The sequence below is a fragment of the Ursus americanus genome, chromosome 27, assembly GCF_024610735.1.
Source record: "Ursus americanus isolate L20-20 chromosome 27, mUrsAme1.1.p, whole genome shotgun sequence".
Taxonomy (NCBI): domain Eukaryota; kingdom Metazoa; phylum Chordata; class Mammalia; order Carnivora; family Ursidae; genus Ursus; species Ursus americanus.
Window position 1 is genome coordinate 38,386,231 of NC_142153.1, and position 23,987 is coordinate 38,410,217.

General features: G+C 42.9%; 1 protein-coding gene across 3 annotated transcripts in view; it reads left to right on the forward strand.

Moving 5' to 3' along the window:
• Nucleotides 1-23,987, forward strand: part of WWC2 (WW and C2 domain containing 2) — a 200,383-nt gene that overhangs the window by 123,667 nt on the left and 52,729 nt on the right. For all 3 annotated transcript variants that reach the window (XM_045785842.2, XM_045785844.2, XM_045785843.2), the window contains exons 5-9: nt 7,480-7,559; nt 12,300-12,429; nt 15,540-15,686; nt 16,719-16,792; nt 20,504-20,746. In XM_045785842.2, the coding sequence (XP_045641798.2) occupies nt 7,480-7,559; nt 12,300-12,429; nt 15,540-15,686; nt 16,719-16,792; nt 20,504-20,746 (674 nt within the window). The remainder of the gene's footprint in view (nt 1-7,479; nt 7,560-12,299; nt 12,430-15,539; nt 15,687-16,718; nt 16,793-20,503; nt 20,747-23,987) is intronic.

The following is a 23,987-nucleotide window of genomic DNA, read 5'->3' on the forward strand; positions in this document are numbered from 1 at the left end:
ACACACAGAACCAGAGCTCCTCATACCTGAAGAGAGACCAATAAAACTGAAAGGACAATGACAGAGTCACAGAGTTGGATAGATCACGAGTCCTCTCAATAATTAATGGAATATTCAGACAGAAAATCAGCACAGTTGTTGAAGTTTTGAACAATATCATCAACGAACCTGATCTAATGAACATTTGTAGAACACACCATCTAAAAACAGCAAAATAATATTATTTCCAAATGTAGGCATGTTTCCCCAAGGAGAACTTACTCGAAGCAATGAACAGAAGTCTCAGTACCTTTAAGGGGACTGAAATCAAATGGAGCGTGATTATAGTGGAATTTAACAAAACCTCAAAAACAGACCTATCTGGAAAAACTTCCAAATACTTGGAAGTTATTAGTCTATTTCCTAATAATTCATTGGTCAGAGAAGTAAGCAGATAATATTTTTTAACATTTTGAACTAAATGAAAATGGAAATAGGTAAAAATTTATGAGATGCTGCTAAAACAGTGCTGGGGGGGGTGGGGTCATTGGAAGATGGAACCCTCACACATTCCTGCAGAATGCCAAGTAGTACAACCACTTTGGAAAACCGCTTAGTGGTTTCTTATCAAGTTAAACATACACTTAAACTGCTACCCAGCAGTCCTACTTGTAGGTATGTACCCAAAGAAATGAAAGCATATATATATACCCCCACATAAAGACTTGAGTGTAGGGGGAGCCTGGGTGGCTCAGTCAGTTGGGTATCTGCCTTCAGCTCGAGTCATGATCCTGGGATCCTGGGATCAAGCCCCACATCTGGCTCCCGGCTCAGTGGGGAGTCTCTTTCTCCCTCTGCCACTCCCCCTGCTTGTGCTCTTTCTCTTTTTCTCTCAAATAAATAAAATCTTTGGGGAAAAAAAAAGACTTGAGTGGAGATACTCACAGGATCCTTATGCTTACTAGCCCAAGCCTGGAAATCACCTAAATGTCTATCTGTGAATGCATGGATCAATAAATTGTGGTTTATCCATGAAAACAAGCTACTGATACTCACGAAATGGATCAATTTTAAGAGCAATATGGTAAGGAAAAGAAGCTAGCCTTGAAAGTCTACTGATTGTATGCCTCCATTTACAGTTGACCCTTGAGCACCACGGGCTTGAACTACCCAGGTTCACGTATACATTGGTTGTTTTGGGGGGTGTTTTTGATAAATATAGTACAGTACCGTAAATGTATTTTCTCTACCTTATGATTTTCTAAGTAACAGTTTCTTTTCTCTAGCTTACTTTACTGTAAAAACACAGCTGTAGAATACCTATACAGAACAGCTGCTGATTGACTGTTCACGGTATTTGGAAGGCCTCCAGTCAACAGTAGGCTATTTGGGGGGGAGTCAGAAGTTAAATGCTGACTTTCGACTGTGCAGGGGTTCGGTTCCCCTAACCCTGGCGTTGTTCAAGGAAAGTCTTGAAAAGGAACAGCTGGCAGAGGTGGTGAAGAAGTTAAGTTAGGTGGGTCGATGTGAAGATCCTGATGTCAGAGAAGGTCTGGGATCTTCACTGGTGGGAGAAGAGGTGAGAGTATTGATCCAGGCAATGGCGTGAAGACGGAACATGCGAGCCTTGTAGACCACGGGAAAGACTGGGGATGTTAATCTGAAAGAGGCAGCCACTTGACCAAGTTCTAATGATTTGTATTTATTTTCTGCTAGTTTAATCGATATATAATGGTACCAGGGTTTTCAGTGTTATCTTTGTTAGGAGGTGATTTCTTTTCTCTGTGTATGCATGTACATATGTGATGGTCTACCTTTTCTATTTCCATTTGCTGGTTTATTTATTTCTTTTTATTTAACAGCTTTATTGAGAAATAATTCCTATACCATACAATTTACCTATATTTAAAATGTACAATCACTGGGTTTCAGTGTACTCATAGTTGTATACTCGTGATCACGATCTAATTTTAGAATATTTTTGTCTCCCCCAAAAGAAACTCTGTACTCATTAGCAGTTCCTACCCATTCCCCACACGTCTCTCAGCCCACAAGCCCCAAGCAAAAACTAATTTATTTTCAGTCTCTAGATTTGACCATTGTGGACATTTTGTATAAATGGAATCCTATAATATGTGGTCTTTGTGATTGGCTTCTTACACTTAGCACAGTGTTTTCAAGGTTCATCCATATGGTAGCAGGTATCAGGACTTCCTTTTTACTGTGGAATGATGTTACATTGTACAGACATACCACAGTTCATCTCTTCACTCATTAGTGTTTGGTGTTTATTTGGATTACTTCTGCTTCTTGGCTACTGTGAATAATATGAACATTCCTGCACAAGTGATTATGTGGACATATGTTTTCATTTTTCTTGGGTAAGTGGAATTGCTGGGTCATATGGCAACTTATTGGCTTATTTTTTAATTACTTGTGGGGATCTAGCATTGACCTTCTGTATTTTTATTATGTGTATCTTCAGCTAGTATATTTCATGAATATTTCTTATAATTTTTTTCCGGTGGCTTTTGCTTAATTTTCTTCTTATTGTTGTTAAAGTTTGAGTTTTAAAAATATATATATACATTGTATTCAGTCATCTTGTTTCTGATGACAGAATCCATTTATTAGTCATCACAAATGGTTCCAACAGCATGTGGGGTTCTGTTTTCCTCTATTCTTTAGTAAAGTCAAAAAAAAAATGTTTTGTTATTGATCCCTTATCTATCTGGAGCTGATTTCTCAATTTCTTTAAAGGTGACTTTTGAGATGAGGCAGGGTGGTGAAGGATTTTCAGGGAGGTGGAAGTGGTGGTGAAAGGAAAGATTCCTAGAAGAAGCAAGCTGACAGTTGCCCTTCATTGGCTTGCTGAAGGAGCTCTGGGGAAGACAGTAGAGAAAATGGTGAAAAGGGAAGGTAGTCATTAGTAAAATGCCATTTTGCTCATTATAGCTTTACTGTTGCACAGTTCACTTTTAGGGCAAGCTTCTGAAACCTGCCTGTCTTGTGATCCTTCCACGGTCTACAGATTTCTGGAATTTACTTTTCTTTTATTGTCGTCTTCTTTCTCCTTCTTTTAAAATGAAGCATTACGATAGGATTGTTGGAAACGGGAAGAAGCTCCGTGATTTCCAGTCATACTCATCACATTTAATCACAACATCTTCCTGGTTTTCAGAAATAACTTTAAAATCAATTTAAAATGTCAGTTGCTTTGGTGTAGTCAGTACAGAAAGTGGGAAATGTGCAAAAGCCATGGGTCTCTTGCCTCCAATTTGATACTCTGGGTTGTGAGATTTGATTCCTTAGATGTAAGTCTATAGAATTAGATGGTTGGCTCTGGCGGAAAGTTGAGTATGTAAGAGACAAAAAGCATAGACTCTAGGGCTTGTGGGGCTATTCATGTGTTCACTTTGGGTGGGCTAGAAGAATAATGAAGTTTCTAAGGTAAATAAGGGCCATAGATTTTATTTGGGTCATTTTCCAAAATTCTGGTTTGTCTCTGATCTCACGTGTTTGTACTATCATGCCATTAATAACTAAAACTTTTATCATTATAGTTTTAAAAAGCTTCTCCTGGTTTCTGGATTGTTCCCCACTGCTTGGTAGCAGTGTAAGCTTCAGCACATTACTTTCTTATTCTTTTTCGGGTTGAGATGCCTCACCTATAAAATAAGAATGAAAACTATCTATAGGGTAGTTGCGAGGATTGAAAATAAGGCATTTATATTTAGCACAATGCCAGGAATACATAAAGTCCTCGTGAATTTTCGCTGTCATTATTGCTTCCTGGTCGAGTCTACATTGTGCGAAATTTGCAAGTCCGCGTTAGCATAATCCTTTAGCTGTGATCTAAGGATGTTGGTTTTTATGTTCTGTGTGCTACATCTGAGGCTGGGGTGGAGAATGGAAGAGTAGAAACAGTGATCCTCTACTAGGTAACGATGTCACGTGGTTCTCCGGGAAGAAAGGTTGTGGAACTAGTTCAGACCATATTCTTGAAGCCGAATATGATCAGAAATGATGTTTGATTGGAAATAATACCTGTTTTCACTCGTCATTCTATTAGAAATCAGACTTTTTCATGGTTAGCAATGTAAAGTGCAACATTGATAGTTGGAGCTAAGGATCATTCAGGTAATCCACTAGGAAGACTCCCCAAGATGGGAACAGTAGCTTACGGCCAGTGCTAGGTTAAATAAATAATGTGGAATGAAAGCCAGCGCAGGTTAGCCTCCTTCATCATTGTCACTCAATGCACAATAAAATCTCACTCCCATCACTTCAACAGACAAGAGACTGAAAGTTCGAAAGTTAATTTTAGATTTTAAATGATAATTTTTGAAAAAAATCTAAATCCATGTGTCATCATAGTCCAAATGATTTTTAAGTAGAATGCTATTTTATGTCAGTGAGATATGCTAATTGTATTAATTTGGTGGTTCTAAGTGGGTTCAGTATCGCCATTGTTTCTATCAACTGTGTTTTCAGAGGTAAAGACAGTCTTCAGGCCAGCTGTTTGAGTTGCTATTGATTTTTGGATTAACTGTGGTGGTTGTTGTTTTAAAATAAAAATGTTAACAGTCTTTGGTAAACAGCTCTTTAGAGGTGCTGTCAGCAGAAGTATGTGTGGAATGAGCTATTGATTACTGATGGCTCCTTTGACATGATAATAATCGAATGCTACCACTGAAATGTCTTTATGATCCACTGTGAAGGAGCTCACTGCTCTTCGTGAATATTAAAGCACTTTCACAGTCCAGCTCACATAGCTCCTCCTCCGTGAGGCCAGCCAGAAGCGCTCCTGTCCCCCTTTAGATTCCAGTAGCATCGTTTATACCTGTCTTTGTAGTTACAGACAGGGCCTTGCAACATCAGTATTTGTGTTTTCTTTTCCCTCATCAAATATAAGTGCCTTAGGACACAAACTGTTAAACATTGAGATAAGCTCAACAGATAATTTATCAACAGATAAGTGATTGAATAGCTATACTACCCAAAGTACTGTGCTTAGGTATGCGAGCATGAGCATTCCACAGCTCTTGTCCTTGTCACTGTATTCTACATAGTGCCTACTCGCCCTCTCGACTTTTTTTCTGTCATTTTCCAAGATGCCCTGTTTTCCCTCCGACTTCTCTTGCCGCTGCTTTGCAGTGTGTTTTGTCCCTTCCTCTGGTAGACTTCTGAATGATGAAGGTGCCCGAGGCATGTTCCTGGACTCTCTTCTGTTTTCAGTATACACTCTCTCTAGGTGATCTCATTTATTCTCATGCATTTAAAATATTATCTTTACGTCAGTGACTCTCATTTTCGTATCTCTGGTCCAGACACTTCTGAACGTCAAGCCTCCATATTCCAATGGCCTTTGAAGTTTCCTAAGCATCAGAAAGTTAAATGTCACAAAGAACACCCTCGATCTTACCCCCAAATCTGGTCCCACTCTCCAGGGAGGCACCTTTCCGGCCCCACCTGGCCCCCACCTGGCAAAATCCTGGCAGTGATCTTTGACACATCTTCTCCCTCACCCTGTGCCTTGAGCCCTCACCAAATCCTGTTGATTCTGCCTCCCAAATATATTCTTCCTCTGGGCTCCACTCTCCATCCATTGCCTGTAGGCCAGCCCACAGTGCAGGTGGAATGGCCCCTTTTGGCCCCTCTGGTCCAATCAACAGAGTCATCACAGTGGTTTTTAAAAATCATAAAGCAGATCATGCCTTAAAATTCCTCCCCAGTTGTCCTTGTTCTTAAGATAAGATTTAGAAATCTTCCTCATGGCTTCAAAACTCTATATAAGGCCTTTTTCCAGTCTCATCTCCTGCTGCACGCCACCTCTGTAAATCCAGCAAATGGCAGCATGCTCCAAAGCCTAGAGATTTTTTTTTTTTTTTTAGGATTTTGTTTATCTATTTGAAAGAGAGAGAGAGTACGAGTAGGGGGCAGAGGGAGAGGGAAAAGCAGACTCCCCGCTGAGGAGGGAGCCCCACACTGGACTCCATCCCAGGACCCCGAGATCATGACCTGAGCCGAAGGCAGATGCTCAACCAACTGAGCCACCACGCACCCCCAAATCCCAGAGATTTGACGAGTTTCCTCCTCCCGTGGTTTAGGCTTTGTCCACAGGCTCTGCCTTTTGAGGACCCCCTTTACCAAATGAAGCCCCACTGACCCGCTCTGCTTAAGCATCATTTCCACAGACACGCTTTATCCAGCTCCTCACACTAAATCAGGTCCCGTCCCCTTTTTTATCCTAAAGTGTCCCGAACCTTTCCTTTATATCCCCCATGGTAATTGGTAAGATTTATTTCGTTGGATGATTATTTGCTCAACATCTGGCTCCCCCATTGTTCTGTAGGATCCATGAGGCCAAAGATCTTGTCTGCTTTACTCACACTTCAGACCCAGGAACTGACAGACGCGTGGTGGAAAGTCAGTAAATATTTGTGGAAGGGATAGACTAAATAGGAAATAAAAGTTCAAAAGCATGTTGAAATACTGTATAACAGAATGTGCTTCCAACTTATGGCTATAATATAGAAGTAAATTTCTGACACCCGTGTGAAGACCTTTAGTTTGTGACTAAAGCAGGCCTCTGCTGGTTTTTTGACCTATCACATTTTAGCATTGTCATCACCAAGAATGTATTTGGCAGCAGGAAAAAAATATGTGTGTGTGTGTGTGTATGTGTATATATATATATATATATATATATATATATATATATATATATATACATTTTTTTTTTTTATCAGAATGACAGCAGATGTTTATTGATCGGCAGTCCTTGTCCTTGTCATTTTTATTCCTCACAGTGCCCGGTAGTCTTCTATAAGTTTGGGATACGGCTGGTGTGATGCAGCCTACTTTCCCATGGGGGGCAGACAGTAAACAAACACACAGAAAATTTCAGCTCTTGAGAAATACTAGGAACTAAATAAAACAGTAATGGCATGGGTCGGGGTGGTTAGAGAAGTCCTGTTCCAAAAGGGGACGTGTGAGCTGAGACCTGAGTGACAGGAGTCCCCTCTGGAAGATTCTGAGGGGGAATCTTCCGGCCATGGGGGAACAGCATGTTGCAGAAGCAGAGCAGGTATTGCCTGATACATTCGAGAAACAGAGGGGTGGCCGGCGGTCCTGGAGCGCAGTGAAGGAGGGAAGGAGGAGCATGCAGTATTGGAGTTATAGAAACCGGGGTTTCAAGGTCTGACTCCCCCTCCTTCCTGGCTGTTTATCACAAAATGGAGACAGTCATGATGCCAGCTTGCGTTAATGTTGCTAAATATGATGATGAGGGTAAGTATAGGTGATAATGAACATCACTGATAATTTAAACATAATTAACCTGCCTTCCACAGAATTTATGTCAGGGGGAAACCAGTAGAGTAAATGTTAAACTAATGGCTGTGTCTGTGTGTTTGATGGTTTACTGATGGACTATCTCTTAAAACAGTGTTGCTAAGTATTTACAAACATTCTTATTTGCATTGATTTCTCACAAAGGTTAAAAAGCTGAAGAGAGAACTCTCACAAATGAAGCAAGAATTGCTGTATAAAGAACAAGGCTTTGAAACGTTGCAACAGTGAGTATAAAAATACTGAAATTGAGAATAATTGAAAGCCCCCTAATACAAAGAAAATAGAAGTACACATTATACATAAGAGATTTCTCAAAGAAACATAAAGTAAAAAGCTCTGAAACCAAAACCAAGAACCAAGAAAACAGTCAACCAACAAACAAAAACACTTGGGAAAATCTATATACTTTGAAAAGGTCTGAAGTTTTATGAATCATCGGAGAGTCAGAGAAACCAGTGAGAACCTTCTCTTTGTGTCCTGGGGCACCTGCCTGCCTGCTCTAAGCTTGAGGTACGCGCTAAGGGAATAGACGCAGGGAGGGAGCATCTCCATGTTCAGCTCTCGCGCTGGACAGTGTGAGCTGCCCCGAGCCCTGGGGTGGAGGCATCTCACCACCCCTTTGTCAGCCCCAGGCACCACCTAACTGGGGCCGATCTCAGGGAGCGAGTCAGGTCAGCAGAGAAGCTTGAGTGGGTTCCTCATTTCCCGAGTTCCTTCTGTCCTTTCCAGTTCTGTAGTCAAGTCTGATGGGCCACTGGCCTAACTCTAGACTGGGCCAGGCTAAGGAAGATGTAGACAACTGAGGGGAGCAGATTCTGGAATCTCCTGTCCGGTTCCCAGCCCCTGGAAGCCACCGTTCTCCCAGCTGATGAGGCTCTGCCCAGCTAAACCCTGACAGGCACACCGGACTTTTCAACCCTCACGATCCCTACCGCAAGGTCTCTGGTGTGAGGCAAGAAGTTGATGGTTTTCATAACCACATGACCACAGAGAGGATTGAAGGCATTATGCCTTTGCATTATCCCTCAAAAGGAATTCAACTGTGTGTGCGGAGCTCTGTGCCAGCTGCGGTGCAGTGTTTATAGAGAGTTCCCGATCGCCTGCGTGTTCTTCCCCCAGTCTCCCTCTGTAGCAATCCAAGGCAGCAAGGCATTACCCCTTTTTAAAGATCTGTGTGTGTGTTGGCCAGACAAACGTAAGCTGGTGCTTCTGTGTGTTTGCGCGACGAATTAACAGCTCGGGACACCAGTCACGACTCTTGACCATCCGTCATATGACTGATTTCAGATCTGGGTCTTATGGCTCAATCTTCTTTTTTCCCACTCACCTCGTGTAATCATAACCATTTTATTCTTTCGGATGCTCCCGTCCTAGTGGTTCTCAAACCTGACTGCATATTAGAATAATCTGAGGAACTTTTTTAAAAAAATACCTGTTTTAGTCTCCATCTAGGCACATTTTGTGCGATCTCCAGGTAGTTCTCAAGTAGGGCTGTGTTCTAAGCACCTCAGCCGGCTGCAGAGCTCCCCTGAAGAACTGAGCAGACCTAGAACGACATCAGTGTGATACTTAGTAATTGCCCATCAGCATAAAGGAGGCTCTGTGGTGGGAGCTGAGAGAGAAGACAAACTTTGAAGAGCCCTGCAACATGTTTAGCTACACGTTAAACATTTTTAAGGCACATGAAATTGTAACTCATGTCACCACCCGGGATTAAAGGTTAGCCAAACTCGCTGTTTTTGTTATATTGATATAACAGTGCTGTATTGTTTTAAAGCAGTTTGCTTGCAAGCAATTTTTATAGGAATCCAAGGCATGTTTAAGAATCTGTCAATAACATTCCACAAGAAAACAATAGACATTTGTTGTAGAAATTCAGGCATTCTCTTGCAATGATTCTAATCCCTTGAACCGAGAGCAGAAAAGATAGGATATCTAACATCAGAGAGACCTCTCTTGTTGATCCTGACTATAGACAAAATAAAGCTGTTTCCATTCAAGTGTTAACCACCATTCTACTAGAACATTGAATAATAATTGAACCCAGAGACCATACTTTTCAGGAAACCGCATTCCTGATACTGTAAAGGGACTTTTCCTTGGGGTTTTGACAGAAAATATATTTCAGGAAAAGATTTAAATAGAATCCTACTGCAGGCTTTTGTAACTTTTCATTTATTTGAGGTAGAATGGACTCTTTTTGCCAAATCTGGAGCTATAATGTAATTTGAACTCAGGCTTTCATTTTACTGAGTACAAGAGTTTATGCTGGATGAATGAATGCAGTTTTACTCTCTGCATTATTCATTTCCGTCTGTGGTCCCATAGTTGACTTTGGCCTGGGCCGTCGCGTAGCTTATGTGTAGACAGATATCACCAGGAAGACATTTCTACTTTGCCACTTTCGGCGTTCATTCAGAAGTGGAAAATGAGAAGTGAAACACTCAGCCAGCCAAAAATGTATACCTAGCCTGTGAAATTTGGCTCGGCCGGGGCGGGGCGGGGGGGGGGGCACATATTCTCGAGGGAAAGCATGCAAATGGGAATCTCTTCTCTTTCAGAGGAGACCAAGATATAGGGGAAATTAATAATACGGTACTCAGAACCCACCGCCCCAAAACAAACTTAAAAAAAATGTTTTTGAGGAAAAATATAAAATTTTATTTCTCAAATTAAGAATAAAAAGCACAGTACTTTGATTTAAAAATCAGCAAATAGTGCTGATATTTTGTTTGATTTTGTTTGACTTTATCTTATGGTCAGTTAGGGTCAAAAAAGAGAGAAAAGGTGGGAGATGAAGAGTTGAGGAGGAAAGGAGAAACATGGAGATAAAGGGAAAAGCAATAGTTAGAGGAAAACAGGTGCTCAGAGGAGACGGAAGTCTGAGAGAAAGACCAGAAGGGCTCCCCAGTGGGGGTGGGGTGGGGTGGGGGGGGGGTGGGCACTGCGTTGACCTTGTCACTCTTTAGCACCCGACTGAGCAGTGGGCAGCCAGGACGTTATTATCTAGTTCTAAAGCTCTCTGAAATGTAAATGAGCAGTCTTTATTTTTAAGCGTTAAAGTTGATTTCTGAGAACAGCTTACCTACTTTTTTTGTTTTCAGATGTTAAAGCTGATTTCTGACTTAAAGATTTGTTTTAACTGTTAGATTCTGAAGGTTTTCCACAAATAGGAAGAAATCACTTGGGCTTTAGAAATTCACTTTGCCATAGTTTGAGAGTCCTGTGTTCATAGCTATTTCCTGAAATCGCACAGATTTTTTTTTTTAATTAAAATAAGCCTTTTGCCTCAACTAGGTTGGTAGATATAATACTTAAGGGAGCCAACAATTCCACTGTTAAATTCCTTTCCAAATAAATGGGATTAACCAATATTCAAAGTACTGCCTGTGTTTTTTATCAAATATTCCAAGTGTAAGAGTCATAAGAGCCCTGAGCCCGAATCTGTCATTTTGAGGATTGTCCCTCTACTAGTGAAGTGTTTATGCAGTTTAGGGGCTAAAGTTGCGTAAACCTTCTGGTCTTGCTTTTTCACTTAGAGGAAGTGTGACGAGCAGATTCCTAGGGTCCCTCCCGCCCTAAACACCGTGTGTTCGTGCGCTCATACCTGCTTTTTCAGTGACTTCGTTAGTTGTACTTTTATTATCAAATAACCTTATGATGAAATTCCTTTTATTTTCTTACGTTAAAACGTTGTTCAGTAGCAATAAAATGTTTGCTAAAATAGTACTTGGGGAAATATGTTATCTGCCAACTGTTCTTGCTTGAGTAAACTTTGTTTGGGTTGGTGGGTTGTTTTTTGTTTTTGTTTTTGTTTCCAGATTATGCCCCTCACATTGAAATAAATATAAATCATTAAATGTTTTAAACCAAATGAGCTCAGAGCCAGTTCTCCGTGGCTTCATAGGTGCCATTTCTCTGTGGATAAGACTAAGAATATGTCCAGGAATGAGAGTTGTTGGCTGATGGGGCAGAGGCGTAGCCGTATGTTCTTCAAGGGAACCCAGTTGTATTCAGAATGAGTCCTGGGCAGCGTCTGTGGTTGGAGAGAACCAAGAGAGTGGGAGTGAGGACACTGTTACACCACTTTTTTTGTTTTGTTTTGTTTTGTTTTTTAAGAATTAGGAAATTTGGTTGGGTCCTTCTAAGCAGAAAGCATTAGGTCACTTGAAATCCTCAGACATAGGATGACCGTGTGAACTGTAACATTTGGTGAGCAGATCTGGGGGGCGCGATAAATGAGCTCCTTGAAGAGCTTTTTATTCAGTGTTAGTTGACAGATGAACACATCCGCCCTTCTGCCTTATTCCTAGATTTGAACTTGACAGCGAGGCAAGCAGTTCTAATCTTGACTCCTAACTGTCCTAAAAACAGAACAAGTACTTTTCATATGTTTTAAAAGAAACAAGAAACTAACCACACAATCCAAATATTGTAGGCTACTCACTAGCATGAATAATAATCACTTGCATTTCCGAAAGGCCCGTCAGCCCGCAGGCACTGGGCTTGGTTTAACACAGACATTAGGGCCTATGCAACATCAGGCAACAGTGAGGAATCCGTACTTCCTGTAGTTGTCCGGTTTATTGGTGCTTCTGACCTGCTAAATCCTTTCCCCGTGGCCTTAACCTTTCTCACGGTGGAGGTCGGGCTCAGCAGGAGGAGTTTTGAATTCGGCCCATGGTGGGGTCACCAAACCAACTGAAGACGAAATGGCTGAGCCTGAAAATGATGAGAAACGGGCAGGGCTGGAGGTGGGTGAGGGGAGTGTGAGCTAGATGTGGCTGGAAGAGAAAGCAGGGAGGAACAGTCCGCTTGAAAGGGTCATACCAGTACGTGGGAGGCAAGTAGCAGGCTCATCAGGCAGCTCCGACAATCCAAAACCCAGTTTCTAGACTGTTTGCTTAACTTGTACTCTGTCAACACTCTTTGACTTTTTTTCTCTTTTCTTTTTTTTCTAACAGAATAGATAAAAAAATGTCTGGAGGCCAGAGTGGCTATGAACTTAGTGAAGCCAAAGCCATTCTAACTGAACTGAAATCTATCAGAAAGGCTATTAGCTCAGGAGAAAAAGAAAAGCAAGATCTGATGCAGGTATGTTGTGAAACATTTTGTTAAGTCAGCTGCCTACCCTCTGGGGCCCCAGAAACTCTCCTTGAGGCAGAAGCTCTCCGTCAGAGTCTAGATGGCCCTTTCTCATACTGCCTCATTCAGACAGACTTTGTTTTAGGCACTGAGGCCACAGGCTGCGTTGGAGGTAAACAGGTGGGTTCCAGGGCTCTGATATGCTTATTTGAAGGCAGGCCTTGGGTGGTCTTTGAGACAGGAGGTGGTGGGTCCTGGAGCCCATATGAGATTAGCATTTTGGTGCACCCTGCAACTCACCGAAACTTCGTGTGGAGCTCGGATAAGCAGGGTTGTCTAAACGGCGATCCTCAGCCCAGGGTGCGTAAAGGGCGTGTTACCTGTCATCGAGGATATATGCCTCGAGGAGGTCGCGGAGGGTACATGAGGAGCTTAGAAGAGCTTTTGGCCACCCCACATGATTCTGAGGTGGTGTCTAGAGACGGAGTGTTGACCCAGCTGCAGGATACCCCTCTAGTCATCCTAGGAAAACTGCTAATGGGAGAAGATCCCCTTGTTACACCTGTACGGTTCTCAGCCCAGGGGCCTTAGCTCCCAGTGATTCAGCCTTATGTGTTAAAAAAAAAAAAAAAAAAACATTCAGTGATCAATATCCTGCTTTTTAAATATCTATATTCAGTAGGTACATTCGTGTTGTTTTTATTTATTTTTTTTTTTTTGAAGAGTATGTCTCTTCCCCCTCTTACCTTCCCTCCATTCCATATTTATCACAAGGTCTGAGAATTCTTTGTATTTCAGATATTTGGCCCTCTGAGTAAGGATTTAGCCTGTGTCTTTGGGAAAATGTTAGAGCCAGTGGCAGTGTTTGCATTCTTGGTAGAAACTCTACCTTTAAATACTATATTCAGCGACTTCGTGTCTGTTTTCAAAATGTCAATTGAATATAGGTACATATTCTTAAACACCTATAATTTTGCATTTAGGGAATTTTGAAATAACTTGCAAGAAGAGATCAAATAGAAAAGATAATATTATTAAGAATAAATCCTTATAAGCATTGACCGTGTGCTGGGCCATCTTCTCCTTGCCTTGTAGTCCATTTAATTCTGACAACAACCCTGGAGATGGGCACATATTATCGTCACTTACAGGAAATTGCAGTACACAAAAATTAGTAATTTAATCCTTAAAGTCACATAGCTCAGAAGTGGTAGGGCTTTGGTTCAAATCTAGGCAGTCTTGCTCCAGAATATGTTTTTAAATATATATGTGAAACGTAGAAAACTCTATTTGGATGTATTTTTATTTTGTTCCACCATGATCCTGATGATTAAATCAGTAATTCCTAAAATGCACATCATGGGTCCTTTGGGAAAAGTTAATAGAAATTGAGCAAATTTACGTTGGAACTTTATAATTCAGCAATTTTAGGTTATCTTTGATTGTTTCCGTAAAGAAGAAATTTGGATTTATACACAGGCCAGATTAAATTAAAAGATTAGATTCCTTTTCAATTACTAAAGTATATATAAAACAATTAATTAGTAGATACGGCAATCAGCAGTAGAGCTTCTGTGACCTTCAGAGCTCTTTGACCATGACCTGTGTAGGAGATCTATTCTAATGAGAACCCAGGCACATACAAATGTCTTTATGTTTGGACACACACACACCATATTTCTTAATACTTATTTCTTAATACTCTTAATACTAGCAACGTGATCTGAATTGATTTTCTAGTCTGTTCTTTTTCATCGAAAAACATGCTAGTCATGACCTACTAAACTGATGAGGTGCACGGTCATCACAGACGGATTTGAAAAATACTAATCTTTTCACTGTATTGATGAAAAAATAGAAAGGACTTGCCCGAAGTCACTAACAGTTTTCTTTGTTCTTTTCTGTAGTCTGTTATTGATGTGACTGCTTGAGTTTTATCCCTCTTGTTATATACATTTTGCATGAATATTCCTTTGAAAGAAAGTAAAGGTTAGGTAAAAGGCACAGGTCAGATCTCTGATATTTCTAATTTGGGGGGGACAGTTCTCATTTTTTATCCTAAGAATTGTAATTATTAGGATTAAATCCTGGCTTTCCTTAAAGTTAGTAATAATGAGTTTCTTACCATTTTTGTTAGTGTTTTCTGAGGGGGGAGGGTTGGTAGCAGTGTAGCTAAGACCTTTCTCCTTTATAATACTTTCACTTGCTCACATCCTCTCTTTAAAGTAAACTCAGTTCGGGACTCCTGGGTGGCTCAGTCAGTTAAGTGGCTGCCTTTGGTTCCAGTCATGATCCCAGGGTCCTGGGATCGAGCCCCATGTCGGGCTCCTGCTCATCAGGGAGCCCGCTTCTCGCTCCCCCTTTGCCTGCTAATCCCTCTGCTTGTGCTCCCTCTCTCTCTGTCAAATAAATAAATAAAATCTTCAAAAAATTCAATACAACAAAGTAAGCTCAGTTTATTAAGTGTGGGTGCCGACAGCAGGCCCATTCACTTTAGAAAACCAGACGTTATCCCTCTGGCAGTACCATGCAGTCGGCGTAACGACGGGCTCGGATCAGCCGCCAGGACTGTGACTCCTGGCCCTCGGTCTCCTCATCTTTGACGTTAGTGGGAGCACATAATCCCTTGGGTTCCATCCAGAAGTGAGAGGGGCATAATTACAGAAGTCTGCTAAGTAGGAAGTTTTCTTGCTAGATCTGTAGTGAGTTTGCATTGTAGGTATATTCCATATTTCCATAATGTCTGCTGCATGAAGTGAGTACTTAAAATGAGCCTTTTTAAAATAGAGCTCTTTTCAATGAAATTTTTAAAAAGCAAGAAATGCATGTGTTACATATAAAGATACCATTATGCACAGCGTGAATCATTCCCAGGCTGTCTTGGGGAAGGTAAGAGAACCCATTTGTTATGATCTCACATACTTCCAGGGTCACGTGTGTGTGTGTGCAAAGTTATATCCTGGTCTTCTTTTTTCAGTAATTTAAAGCGGTAAGTACCTGTCAACATAAAGTCGTTTTTTTCCTGTGAAGATCGCATCTTTCAGTTCCAATTTCTGTGCCGCGGAAGCTTTGTGTCTTATGTGTTAAGCTCTATGCAGGACTTTCTGTCTCCCAAACAGAGTCTTGCTAAGTTGCAGGAGCGGTTCCATTCGGGTCGGAACATTGGCACCTCCGAGCCAGACTTGACATCCGGTTCTATAAACTCCCGTTTATCGCTCTCCACACAGACCCTTGACGCCGGGTCACAGACAAGCACTTCTGCAGATGTAAGTTACCCGAGTGGCAGGCTTGGCCCTAGCACCATCCTCAGTGGCCCCGAATTATGGATGGGCGGCAAGTGGGACAGGAGCTAGCGACGTGGTTTGCATTGCAGCTATGTGGGTTCAATATTTCTTGCTCTGAGACTGGTTTTTAAAAAATCGGAGCCTTATCTTTTCTGTCTACGTGCCAGGCTTATCAGGATCTGTCCATATGAACAGCTTGGTTCAAACTTTCTCAGACCATATTTATTCGGAGACGTTATGGAAAGGGTAGAGATGCATGAGAACTTAAGTTTTTCCTATTATATTTAAGGTCTTTGAAATTTAGATCTTTTCAATTAAACATTGAGGCTAATGAGAAACAAAAAATTATGCCTTTAAAAACTAACAAAAATTTGTTTGTAGATCAAAGGTTGTTTCTATTAAAATGTTTAATTTGTGGTTTGTGCCCAGCATTTAAAAATATTTAATGTGGCTTTGCATTCTCCTTTTTGGGATGCCATTTAGCAGATACTTAACTTTTCTAGTCCATTCCCAGTTGTTTTCATATTCTCTTTTGCTTCTTTGAATTCTGTGCTATGAAAATGAAACGGGTACAGATCAACAGTAGGACTTACCTGTTTGAAAAGTTAGTTTTTGAAGTTAATTTAGTTTATGTTTTTTGCATTTGGAAGCTAAATGATGGAAATTTGGGCTCATGGAGATGAGGAAATTAGTTTCAGTTCATAAATTTTATTGACCTGTACACCCTTCGTAAACTCTGAGATACCAGAGACATTGACATAATACTCTTTATCTTGAATTTAATGTGTGAAGAAAATGATGTTAAAGTCTTTGAAAAACAGACAAGCTTGAATTAAAAGGAAATGCTTTGCCCCTACTGAGACTAGAAAGTAAGTGCCTTTTTAAACTAGTGTTCCCAATTTCAAGACCATCTTCTTTAGTTTTCCAATTACTTGGGCTTCCTAGAAACAAAAGCAGTTTACCTTCATTCATTAGCAGAGTTAATTGACTTTTTTCCCTTTTGTTTTTTACCAGATTGGAGTGAGAAGTAGATCAAATTTAGCTGAAAAGGTCCGGCTGAGCCTACAGTATGAAGAAGCCAAAAGAAGGTAAGAACGGGGAGCTATTGCGTGTTCGGTGGTCAGCGGGCTCAAGCAGTATCTTCTTTCCCAGAATTAATCTTTACTCCTATAGTGACATCTGCTGGGTGCTCCCCAACGCCTCTAACCAAGGCTACTCTTGAGGGTTTTTAGATGTAAGAGTTGCAGACCCCCCCCCCCCCAACTCTCAGCTCGTTGTTTCCCCGCACAGCTGAAGGACAGGGAGAATTAATGAGAAGTGTAGGCATGAAATTGCCCCCTTCCCTTCTGGAAGAAAGCAGCTTTGAGCTTGTCCAGCACTTACAAGTAGAAGTTGGAAGATTGGGTTCTCAGGTAGAATCATGACACAGTGGCTCGGGTACAGGACTTGATAGTGGCCGAGGACCTCTAAGGTAAATAGCTGTAATTCCTTTGCTTTGAGGGGAAGACTTCCCGCCAATGTCCTTGAAGATGCTGAGGTATCTGTTCTGGCAGCTGACTTCAGGGCAAAGGAGGAGAGATTCTTATTTCCCTCCTTTATCCTCTAGACCCTTAGAACCCTGTGCTTTCTTTTCCTCACCTTGTGACTCTGCTTGGGGAAGGCTCAGGAGACTTCTCCCCCCTCATCCAGTAAACAGGCTTAACTTGATTTCATAATACGGACACCTTCTTCATTTTGAGGGGGAGGGTCATCCTGATCTATTTGATTTCATTATTTTCCTTTTTTAGAGTTTAAAAATGAGATTGCTTTATTACTTAGGAAGACACTGGGGGAAAAACCTGCAATACCACCCTATAGGCGACAGAGAAATTTATCATGTTCCTCCTCGAGAACATGGAAAACTCAGCTGAGAACCTGCTAGAATGTCATAGTTTGCTATCATAAGACCATCAGATAGATAATGAAGTACACCCATTGTTATTGGTGATGCAGATTATTTAAAAAGTAATTAGCTTAAGTTCTTGGAGGTTATCTGGCTTTAACAAAGCAATTATTTGATTTGCCTAAATACAATATTTGCCTCTTTGTAGCCTCTGTTACTAATATCACTTGGTTCTTTGATGCCTAAAAAAAAAAAAAAACCGTAAGCTTTGTTCTACAAATTACTAACCATGCGTGCTTGAGCAAGTCACTTAGTTTCTCTGAAGAACATTTCACTCAGCTAATTTCAATGCCTGTAAGTTTTCCTGGGTGGATTATACATTTCTTGAGGTTCTGAAAAATTTTGTATACTTTTTTGGCTGCTTCTCAGAGCCCAGGCTAATACCTTGCCCACTGTAAGCATTGAGGACTGCTTTGTGGTATCGTGGCCCAGGGATGTGGAAGCCTTGGTGGATGCTGTTTGTGGGCCTCTGACTACGAGCATACCAACCCAATAGCAGCCACAACTGCTGGGTCCTGCTGTAAACAAAGCCCAGGACCTGTGTCTGGCATTCTGAAGAATGGCCACAACTCAGAATTAATTTTGGAGAACCAGGCCTCATGCCCCTGGGTTTGTTGGGGTCACCTTGACTTCCCTTGGATCAGCTTGAGCTTTTGCTTTACTCGGGCTGCTAACAGTTTATTCCATCTGGAGCTTACACAGCATTTTTCTTCCTGGGTGTACCTGGAAACCTTCATCGTATCTTGTTCCCCAGATTTGGTTGTACCCTTTCCAAATAAAATCCCAAACTCACCTAATGCCTGGTCACACAAGTCATAGATGCCTTACTTTCCTGCATTACGTTGTCGCTCCCAGTTTAGTTGTTAATTCCATCACATCAAAACTAAGACACTGGTTCTTTCCCATTTGGTTGCATTGCTGTCCTGTTCTCATTTGGGGTTTTATTTTAAAGTTCCTAGCAATGCTGATGAGAAGGTAAATCTCGAGGGTTTATGAATATGTTGAAAATGCTTTTCTTCCTCAATTCTGAGTAAGTAAAGAGGCGGATTGTATTTCCCCGAAACCTGTTCTCTCCTCCAGCCTTTGTTTTATGTGCTTAATGAAGCTAATGATATCATGCTTATTTAGCATTTTGATGATTAATTTTCTAGCACATCGAGACAGTTGTGTATGGTTTTGTGGTTCTGCCCGAACAACAGCTGATATTACATCTATCATAAGTGCGGGCGCTGGGTGGAAATCAGAAACACATTGTATGCACCGTGCCAGTGAGAGAGGGCAATTTTTTGTTTAACTGAAGCAAGAAACTATGGCACAAAAATGTGGATATACTTCCATCTTTGCCCTATAACATTATTTTACCTTTTTTTCTTTCCTTCTACAACTTTTTCCATTAAAAAGGAAAATAAAATGCCCTCTTTCTATCTATTTTTCATATTCTGGTATGTGCTGTAACAGTATCCACAGGAATCATCCAATTTTTTTTTATATAGGATTATAGATTCCCTGTGCCAGCATCAGTTGTGTTCATAATTTGCCTTAATGTGCTGCCGATGGCCAAAACAGCCATGTGCCGTTTGCCTTGTGAACCATCCCGATAGTCCTCACTGTGCCCCGGAGCAAGTTGTTTGATTTCGGGTGGAGGGGGGTGTCAGAACGTTCTCATGCCATCAGAAGTTAACTTTACTGTTCAGCAGGAAGGTTGAGACATGGTAGAATGTGAGGTCAGGCAAAATTATGCAGCCGGTGACGTTCCCCTCTGCTGGCATTGCCTCTTCCTCATCCCATCTTCCCATCCCTGTCCCCCAAGCTCTGGCACCTGCTGTCACCGCCAGAGCCGTGTTAGCTGCCGGCCGTGCCAGGGAAGGCGTGCCGGGTGCCGCCTGCTCCCGGACGGCTCCTGTGGACAGCGGACATCCAGGTCAAATGCAGTCACGTGTACAGGGCTGGCTCAGTGAGTGCTCGGTAAATGGTGTAGACCCCAATTTCACAGCGCACAGCTAGGTGGAGGAGGCCCAGGAGGGCAGGACTGCTCCCTTTTCCTTGGCAACATGGAGCCTGCTGGATTGACTTTGTGGTAATACGGGTTGGCCGAACCACTGCTCCCTCTTCTCCCCTCGTCCTTCCCTGACTGGCTGATATCCCAGTTGCTGCCCATCCAACCCTGGGGACTACCATTTTACTGGGGGACAGCGTCTTTACCCAGAGGAACAAAATCTATAATAATGTCCCATCAGACAGCATTTACCTTTGTTTTTTTTTAATGGAAACCCTCTGGGGGCATGTGGGGGGCTCAGTTGGTTGAGCATCTGCCTCTGGCTCAGGTCATGATCTCAGGGTCCTGGTATCAAGCCCCGCATCAGGCTCTCTGCTTAGCAGGGAGCCTGCTTCTCCCTCTCCCTCTGCCTGCTGTTACCCCTGCTTGTTCTCTCTCTCTCTCTCTCTCTCTCTAATAAATAAATCTTTATTAAAAAATTGAAAAAAAAAATAAAACAGAAGCCGTCCAGGGATCCCTCCTGTCACCCTGTATAGGCAGTCACACATCGGGGCGGGCACCCGCGGCTCCCAGAGCTCTCTGCTTTTTAAGCTTCAGTGTACTTTGACTTTCGCTCTTTTTTCAGACCGGTGTGCTTGCTGGTGTTGGAAAGGTGAGGGAAAAGGCAGCGGACGAGAGACAGGTGTCAAGTTGGGCCCTGGGACCAGAGGGCGGGGCTGCCGCTCTTCTCCTGCCTCCAGGGGCCAGTCACCCCTGAGTAAAGTCCGGACGGCATCCAGCCCCCCAGCTTAGCCTGGTTTGTGTTCTCCTTTCTTGAGAGTCCTAAGTATGCGCACCCCTCTCTTACCGCTTTATTTTTAGTATGGCCAACTTAAAAATTGAACTGTCGAAACTGGACAGTGAGACGTGGCCCGGGGCGCTGGATATCGAGAAGGAGAAGCTGATGCTGATCAATGAGAAGGAAGAGCTCCTGAAAGAGCTTCAGTTCGTCACGCCGCAGAAGCGCTCGCAAGACGAGCTGGAGCGCCTGGAAGCCGAGAGGCAGCGGCTGGAAGAGGAGCTGCTGTCCGTGAGGGGTCCGCTGAGCCGAGCCCTGGCCGAAAGGTTCGTTTGCACCCCTCCCCCCCGCCCCGGGACAAGGACGCATCAGACTGGTGCGTGTGTCTGAGCTGTGCCTGAATGCCGGGTCCCCCGGGTCTCTGGAAATCTCCACCGCATCTATTCTCGGTGGACGGAGAACCGGCACAAAGGGACTTTCTCTCCATAGAGCAATAGAGCACACCCTCCTCGTAGCCTGCAGTGTCAGTTCTGTTTGTTAGGAACGCAAAAATGCCTGTGGCAGATATAGAATAAGTAAGGAATGTTGACATAAAACCAGGAATGCAGTCCGTCACTGACTGAGTCTGATAACAATGGCTGTAAACTATGGCACTCTGATAAGAAAGATTATCTGCACTGTTACAGCGCCGGCAGCTTCCTACTCTGGGGTTTATGACTCACAAGAATGCAAAAGTTTATTGCTTTTCATTTCACAAGGAGAAGACAACTTGATCTCTTTGATATCTTAACAGGTCACAAAATGTTCCCTGGGATTTTGTTTGTCAGTTGAGCCCCTCCCTCGAAGCAGGTGAAAATGTAAAGGGAAACACCTGACGCAGTTTTCTGATCTTTCCGAGGGAAGCTTTGAACTGATCATTTAATCTAAGAAATCCAGTTCTGTAAGCAGATCAGCTGCAGGGTCAAGCAGGGGAACGTCTGGGTGTCAGTTTGCGACGGAGACATGTGTGAGGGAGCCCTGGGTCCCAGCCTCGCCCGCGGATATGGTTCCACTCCCGTTCCAGCCACAGCCCGTGCAGCCCTCTCAGAGCCCTGCACATCCATCCATCCTGTAGGCCAGCAATCCAGGTGCAGTGCCTGTCCCAGGATGACAGGAAGGAAGGTCCCATCCATATAATTTCAAGTGACCAGAAATAAGTTTAAAACACCCAGCCATAATCCAATCTTTGAAGTGCGGTGGGGGGAGCAGTAGGCAGAAAAACCTCGGACATTCCTGGTTAGGTGTTAGCAGGGAGACTTGCCTACCCTGAGCTCAGTCATCTGGGGAGAGTTGACTTTTGTGAGTTTGAAACTGGTGATCAAGGTAACGCATAGCCATAGCTCCGCAGCTGTCCGAAGCGGGCACAAGAGTCCAAAGGGGAAGCCTCTGTAGCTTACATTCCTTTACCCTCTGAAAGCATTCTCATCGCCCACCTGGCCCGCCTGCTCTAACATCTTTGTCTCACGGTGCCGGCTGCAGGCTCACTCTTAAGGCAGGTGTGAGCAAGGCTGGCCAGGGGGACGAGCCACCCAACACAGACCAGAAGGAACAAAAAGTAAGGGAGAGAAGACAGAATTCCGTTGTTTTCCTGAATCACCTTGATGTCATGTCTGTGTTTACAGAACTTAAATTTGTAGGATAAAAGTTTGACAATCACCAGTAACTATGACGAAATGAGTAGCTTTTGTGTGGCCCACATGTATGAAGCAGCAAGGACAGTTGCAACTTGTGTCACACTCACTGTTACCTCATCATACGTGTGTAATGCGCTGAGTGCGTGTCAGCTGTTCTCTGTAGTGTGCGAATCTGGGAAGGGCCTAGAAACAGGTTCGAGAGTTGTTCTGGGAGAGAGAAAACAGGTGTGTGTTTGTTTCAATCAGCTTTTACAGGCTGGCGTCTTGTCTTTTTATCAGGGCTAGAGTTTCAAAAATGACTGATGAAGTAACGTCAAAAATCGAGTTTGTTCCTAAGTGCCTAGACTCTGGCTTTTATACTTTGGTTTGTGCGTAATAACTGTCCAAGTTCCAGCAGAAATAGTATGTTTGAACCCATCGGGAAAAGGAGCTATGAAATACTTATATAAAATAATTATATACTTGGTGAGAGGCAGCCATGGGGTTTGTCTCAGATGGGGAATAAGCAAGCAGTCTGAATGTCCCTCTACCTTATGATACCGGCATGCCCCTGTCTCCCACAACTGGATGTTAGCAAAAAGGGACATGTATATAATTGTGTTTTATATCTGTCATATGTTGGTGGCCAGAAGCCAGATCTCTGTCATTATGTTGTAGTATGAGGTTAAGGGGATGAATACTTTCTTGCTTGAGCAACTTAAAGCTTCCTCACTGCTGTCCTTGGATGCAAACCCAGCATCCCACGTGTCCAAAAGAGCAGAGCTACCTGCCAAAGGGTGCGGAGTCCTTTATTTTCCGAGTAGACACAGATGGTCTGGCTTTGGGTGGTGGTGTTCCTGTCAGTGGTTTTACTTTGCCCCCCCCCCCCCGCCCCTGACTCTCACCTTTTCTTGTTCTTCATTATTTCTTCCTGCCTCGTGTGGATACAGTGTTTCTGTTCTGTTTATTGTTACTATTGAACTGAAGCAGGGTGCCTTAGAAAGCAAGAGAACACCTCTGTGAACAGCTACTTCCTCAGTGCTCAAGCAGGTCGTGTCAGGAGATAACTTCTCGGAAATAAGATTCACTGTGTAAAACTTTGTTTCATCATGAAACAAATTGTGCTTCACCAGTACTAAATCCTGCAGTTTCCTCTCGGCACCTGCCCAACTGCCGGAGAAACCACTTCTGCATTCGCCCAAATTGTCCCGTTTCCATTTACATGGCGGGTTTCTCATTATTTCAGGGGTGGCCTCAGGCAGGATTCTGAGGCAGTACTGAATGTCAGTCTCTGAAGGAGCGAAGCTCACCTGAATTTCAGCCAGTGTGCTTGACCCCAGAGTCCCCAGCCGTGTGCCGCCAGCACCGCCCTGCACCCGGGCTGAGCGCTTGAATGCAGTGACGAAGCTCCCACCCTGGGTCGTACAGCACCTCGGGAAGAGGGAGATGCTCCCCGTGGGGGACCATCGGCAAAGACAGATGGCTCTCAAATGAAAAATGTCATGCTGTGTGGGACTTTCCACACATCTTCCATGTTCTCTCCATACAGCTACTGAAATTCCAAAACCTCTGTGCTTTTCTGTAACTGATAATCAGATCTTAACATTACTCCTTATTTTCTCAGATCTTGAGAGTTTTGTCTTACTTCTTGCCAAGATGTCTCAATTGATCCTTAATTAGATGAATGTTTCTGTCTCAGATTCTGAAAAAATTTTAAAGCCAGTAGGTTGGGGGTATGAGTGTCATTTATTTTTTAACAGAAAAGGACCTTCTTACTTCAATAGATGACATGACATTTTCCCTAGGTGGAAAGTTCTGGGTGGTCTTCATTAGGAGAAACCAGGCAGGTGCTTCTCTCTCTCAGGGCACAAGGGCAGAGAGAGGACAGTGTGAAGGCGCTGCCCTTGTCTTGCAA